The sequence below is a fragment of the Clupea harengus genome, chromosome 2, assembly GCF_900700415.2.
Source record: "Clupea harengus chromosome 2, Ch_v2.0.2, whole genome shotgun sequence".
NCBI classification, from domain to species: domain Eukaryota; kingdom Metazoa; phylum Chordata; class Actinopteri; order Clupeiformes; family Clupeidae; genus Clupea; species Clupea harengus.
In genome coordinates this window covers 15,315,647-15,321,715 of record NC_045153.1, presented here as the reverse complement: position 1 = coordinate 15,321,715, position 6,069 = coordinate 15,315,647, and the positions used below count along the sequence as shown (strand labels likewise).

At 46.8% G+C, this 6,069-nt stretch overlaps 1 protein-coding gene across 1 annotated transcript in view; it reads left to right on the top strand.

Moving 5' to 3' along the window:
• The first annotated feature begins 221 nt into the window (after window positions 1–221).
• The window catches only part of cavin2a (caveolae associated protein 2a), a 17,435-nt gene continuing 11,587 nt past the window's right edge, over window positions 222–6,069 (top strand). Inside the window, exon 1 of the mRNA XM_012837194.3 lies at window positions 222–1,093. Coding sequence (XP_012692648.2) covers window positions 545–1,093 — 549 coding nt within the window. The 5' untranslated portion in view covers window positions 222–544. The remainder of the gene's footprint in view (window positions 1,094–6,069) is intronic.

Here is a 6,069-nt window from a genome sequence, read left to right as displayed (position 1 = left end):
CACACACACACACACACACACACACACACACACACACACACACACACACACAGCACCAACACCCTCATTTTTGTCTTCCCTTTGCTGGGCTGGGCCAGCCTCCATGGCAACCAGACTCCTCCCAGTGGGTGTGTGTGGGTAGTCTTTAAGTGGAGTGTTTGGGAATGTTATTGAGTGAGAGAATCCGCACGGAGAGAGAGAGAGAGAGAGAGAGAGAGAGAGAGTAGAGAGTGTCTGTGACAGGGAGGGAGAGTGAAGGAGAGAGTGAGAGAGAGAGAGAGAGAGAGAGAGAAAGAGATTTATCACAGTAGCTGAAACTTGCTGTGTGTAGTTTACAAGAACTTGGACCAGGAGGGAGTCACACGCACCAACCCTCCCCAAAAGCCTTCAACTGGTGGAAACTCTGACAGGAGTAGAAGGCCCATAAACGAGTGAGTGCTGCTCTGCGCCAGGCTTCTGCACCTCCACTCCACACCAGTCTCTTCCCTTTCAGCCACTCCTGCTGATCTCCTCGCGCACAGACCTTACGGCAACTTGAACCAGGATGGGTGAAGACTCCACCCGCGCCGAGGAGCGCAGCTCCGCCAACCTGCCCTTCTTCGCCGCCAGCTCACCGGCGGCGCGTCCGGACGGCCAGGAGCCGCCGCTGCTTGTCCCCAGCTTCAGCCCCAACTCGGCGCCCGCGTCCCCAGTCAGCACGCTCTCGCGCCTGGGTCTAAGGGGGCTGCCGAGCCCAGGGAGCCCGACGTCGCCGACCGGCGGCCAGGTGAGCGCCATCACGGTGGTGGCGCTGCTGGACAAGCTGGTGGCCATGATGGAGTCGGTGCAGGAGAACCAGCGGCGGGCGGAGAAGCGGCAAGTCGAGCTGGAGGCGGTGGTGCGCGGCGTGCAGGGCGATGTGACACGGCTGGCCAAGAGCCACAGCGGCACGGCCAACAGCGTCAGCAAGCTCCTGGAGCGCTCGCGTAAGACGGGCGGCAACGTCAAGGAGGTGCGCGAGAGGCTGGACCGCCAGAGCATCCAGGTGAAGAGGCTGGAGGCCAACCACGCCCACCTGCTCAAGAGAAACCACTTCAAAGTAATCATCTTCCAGGTGGGTGTATGTGTGTGTGTGTGTGTGTGTGTGTGTGTGTGTGTGTGTGTGTGTGTGTGTGTGTGTGTGTGTAGATAGCATGACATGTGGGTCTATCTGTGAGTACAACAAGGGATGGCATGCATGAGTGCTTATCTGTGTGCATTCAACTATAAGAGAGTAGGGGTATGTGTAGAAAAGGGTGTGAATGTAATCTGGGTGTGAGCATGACTGACTGTGTGTGTGTGTGTGTGTGTGTGTGTGTGTGTGTGTGTGTGTGTGTGTGTGTGTGTGTGTGTGTGTGTGTGTGTGTGTGTGTGTGTGTGTGTGTGTGTACACACAAGTATTTAGGCATGTCCTGGTGTGCATGCCTGAAAGGTGTAACTGGAGGATATGTATTGAAAACTGGGGGATAGGTTTCAAAGCGAATGGGAAAGTGTATGTGCGTGTGTTTAAATGAGACTTCTCACCATTTACCTGCATGGTCTTCTACCGCGTGTGTGTGTGTATGTGAGAGTGTGAGCAACGGACATGCAAAAGTTCAGTCACCACTGCCCTGAACCCTGAAATCTCACCTACGCCTGTTTGCCATGAGCTTAACTCCTGCAGAGGTGGCAGCAACCAGTAGCCAAAATAAAGTCCAACCACCTGAAAGCCATAGTTACCAACACGCCGAATCAAATCAAACTCACCTGGCTACACATGCCAGTGAAAAAGGGTGGGCCTATTAAATCAAGCCAAGTCACCTTTGGGTCTGTTTGCGCTCTATTGGAGTGTGTGTTTCTAAAGGGAGGCACAGTGTGTACTCAGTGAATGTCTTTTATTCTGACAGGAGGTGCGTTAATCTTAAGGGCGGGTCCTGTTGACTTAGCTCCCATTTCGGTCCTGTGCTCTTAGCCTCTCGTATTATCTGATTGCCCTGAAGCTGGCTGATAGCAGGTTTAGACAATGCAATGGTGTCCGCTTCACCCTCCGGTAGCAGATTCAGGTTTTCAGGAGGCTGGTGTGTGGGGAGGCTTTGGTTACTTTTCTGGAAATGTGTCCCGTCCCCCCCGTCCCCCACACCCCAAACAGGAAACAACGGTGGCCTTTGTGAGCTAAACAACAACTAAAGGAACTAGCCTTGGATCGGTTCTCGTGGTTAATTGGTTCTTGATGGGGAACTCCACTTAAAAAGTTTAAAACCATTTTTTTTTTTTTCATTTGGAGTGACACTCCAAGAAGTATTTTCCCCTCCTTAACTAAAATGGAGTTTACAACCGATTGATGTTGGCAGAAATGTTTTTTTAATGAAAGCCACGGCTCAATGGGGAAGATGTGAGGACTGCCTGAAATTTCACTCTGCTGATCCTCAGCCCCTCTGAAACACTGTAGACTAAAAACAAGCGTTTCAGCTGGAAGACATTTTCCAGAATATTTTGAATATTTCTTATCCTGCAGTGTTTCCAAACACCAGCTGTTGTTCTTGAAGTTTAGTCGACACCAGTGTGAAGGTATGAGGGCAGCGTTCTTCATGAATTCTTAGAATGTGCAGCCCAGGGTGATGATGTCATGCAGACGTAAAAGCCCTTAACTGTCCTATCACTAAGACGACAGGAATTTCCTGATGCTTCGGGGCACACTGCAACGGTGTGTTAATTAGGCTCACGCCATGGGTCAGCTTGAAAGACGTTTACACCTGCACCCACCATAAATTCCCTATAAATCTTTGTGGGGCGGAGTAACAGCAATGGGGGGTAAGGGTTGAGGGCGAAAAATGGGAAACAACAAACCTAAACTACCACCTACTGGTCAAATTAAGTATGGAAGTGCTCTTGTAGCAAAGTAGCCTGTAGCCAACCTATTTGGTGATGGGGTTATAGCCTACTTTTTACTTAATAATATAATAATATGGTCAGGGCCTACCTTTTAGCCTATACGTTAGAAGGGATAGCTAGCCTAATATTAATACAACAGACATGCGCATAACATGAACCGATCCAAAGAATGGAACGATGCATAGCCTCGATGCATGCAACGATCCATGTTTAGCTGACCTTCACGTGACCATACTCCATCAAACTTAATTTGAAGACAATACCGAGAATAGTTTCCCACTAAAAACATGCCTCAAAAAGCGGCAAATTGTTGCATAGTGTTGCTTTAAAGAAAATGTATTAATTTTATTAAGCATTTAACTGTTTGAAGGAATTACATTGGAAATGTTAGCTTTCAACTGAAGAAACAATGCTCAAGAAAGCTGATGGGCATCATTTTCTTTTAATTAAAAACACTTAATAGGCTATATACGTATAGTATAAAAACACTTAATAACACTTAATAGGCTATATACGTATAGTATAATAACACTTAATAACACTTAATAGGCTATATACGTATAGTATAAAAACACTTAATAACACTTAATAGGCTATATACGTATCTCAATCTTTGAATCATGGCACCTTTTTTTCCCTCATTGTCAAAAGGGGGCTTCCCATGAAAGATTTGGGAACCATTACCTTAAATGAAGACACATGTGAACAGGAATTTGGGAACTACAACTCACATGTAGCACCTGTGATGAATGTAAAATGTTAAAAAGTCACGTCTAATATATAGCTAAGAATTGCTGTAATGCTAAGATTCAGTGATAACAGAACTGTTGCAGCAGGATGATCCTCAATATCTCTGCCTCACTGATGCCTCTGGCCGGTGGTACCTGCAGGCGATAAACCAGCTCAGGAATGAGCTTCAAGGAGAGACCTTCTTGGCTGTTTCAAAGAGTCTTGGTATGCTGTATGGGGTGGTGCATGGGTGAATAGTACTTTTGGATTGTAGAGGTCAGGTCAAATCCAAAGGCCATGTATGGATGTTTTAGAATGTAGAGAATGAAATATGCTGCGCCCCTGAGTCAATACATTATGGACTCCCACCCCCTTCAAAATCTGGATCTGTTTCGTGTCTGGTGTTGTGCGGTACCCTTCACCTCACACATTCTCTCTCGCTCACACCTCATGCTGAAGTGACCCTTCTTCTGTGGTTGACGATGACCTCTCTCAGCTGCCTGCTACGGCAAAAACAGTTGAGCAATGGGGTAGAGTGTCACAGCTAACCGTGTCAGAAAACATCTAATTAACCTTAGGTAGCACTGAGGATGGCCGCGCACTTTGTTTACAGTTAGCACCTCTGGCTAACACTGAAGAAAACATCCTTTGTTGTTGTTGTTGTTGTTTCTTCTGGCTGAAAGGAAAGCTTGCACGTATTCCCTCCTGCTGGGGCGAATTGAAACACTTGCCACTCTGTCCATGTGTTTCGAGGTGGAACAGCAGCTTCGGAGGCCATTGCAGCCGTGCAGAAACGAAAAGAAAAAAAGAGCTAACGCACGGAACCCTGACAGGCCCCTGACGCTCCACTGGCTCTCTCTCCTTAACGGGCCCTAATGAGCAGGAGGGGAGGGAAGAGAGGAGCTTAATTGCAGCAATTAGACTGTGTTTGTTTGTGTCTGTGCTTCAGTGCTCTTCCTGTATTCAGTCCCCGCAATTCCTCTCTTCCCCTTTCCCCTCCCGCTACGCCCACCGCCTCCACCCAAAAAATGCTGAGCGGAGATTCCAGCGCAGGGCTAGGGTTGTTTCCCTAAAGCCCCGGGTCTCACTCGGGCATAATAGGTCATGGCCAGTGTCCAGCTCTGTGACGTTTCCTGCCTGTCAGTGAACAGATAGAGAAAACAGAAGCTGCCGTTCTGCTATTGTTACCTAATCAGCATTGCACAAAAGCTGGGCCTGATTGATAGACTTGCCATATTTGTTGTGAAGAAGTATTATGTGGTTGGCACATCAGCCTCCGGCTACCGTAACCTGATTAGGCCCCCGTCATGTTCAATACTATCAGAGAGCTGTGTTTACCTTCATATTAGCAACATTTTCATATTTTTGTTTCCTCTACGCACTTCAACTGTAACACTTTATGCTATTCATGGCATTCATTCATGCCATTTGCCTTGTATTTGTGTAAAACCTGTCATATTTTTATTTTTTTTTATTGCCAGTGCATTTGTACTGTATGTTAGTGTACATGTCAGGTTAGCAGTGGTCAAAGTGCCAAACCACTGAATGTGATGACAGTGGCTGACAGCAGCTATCATCAAGCAGCAAGCGTGTGAGCCAGAGTGAGCAGAGGAGTGAGAGCGTGTGAGCAGAGGAGTGAGAGCGTGTGAGCCAGAGTGAGCAGAGGAGTGAGAGCGTGTGAGCCAGAGTGAGCAGAGGAGTGAGAGTGCGTATGGGTGGGATGTGAAGGGAAGTGGTGTGATAACCTCTTGTTTACGGGATGTCTAATCGCAGCAGTGACCACGGGCCGGAAAGCCTTGAGTATTGTCGCACAATCACAACACATTCAGCTGCAATCACTCTGCATGGGAACTCGCCTGATAGCAAAACAAACTGAATTATATCACAAAACAAAACATGCATTCCATTCCATCTCACATTATCACTGTGAAATGTATTGCACAACAAAGCATATTCATCTGAAATGGACAATGCTCACTGTTGCTTGTGCTGTAAAACCTCTTGTATGTGTACCTCTCAATGTGTTTACAAACGGCTTCAGGAGTTCTGATATTTGTCTACATACGTTGTCGTAAATAGAATAACAGATAAATCTGTACTAACAAGGGAGAAAATTCAGCAGAGTGTGCACTGGGTTGGGTGAAATATCCTCCCTTTTTTGCCTAGAAACATTCGAGTCACACCTTCCCAGGGTTTCCATGGTAATTTGGAAACAGCGGCAGTGCCTGCTGCATCATGCAAACATTGCCTCTCAGAACTGCTTAAATATTTTCCTGAAATTCCAGAAGGTTAATTTACCTTAATACATGCTTGCTTTGCTTTCTAAGCAAAGAGAATGTAAAATGGACCAGATAATGTAAACAGACCAGTAAACAAAAAATGTACCCCATATATACAAATCTGAATCATTCTATTCTTCACTTTTTTCTTTAGTTTTGATGATATGTTTGA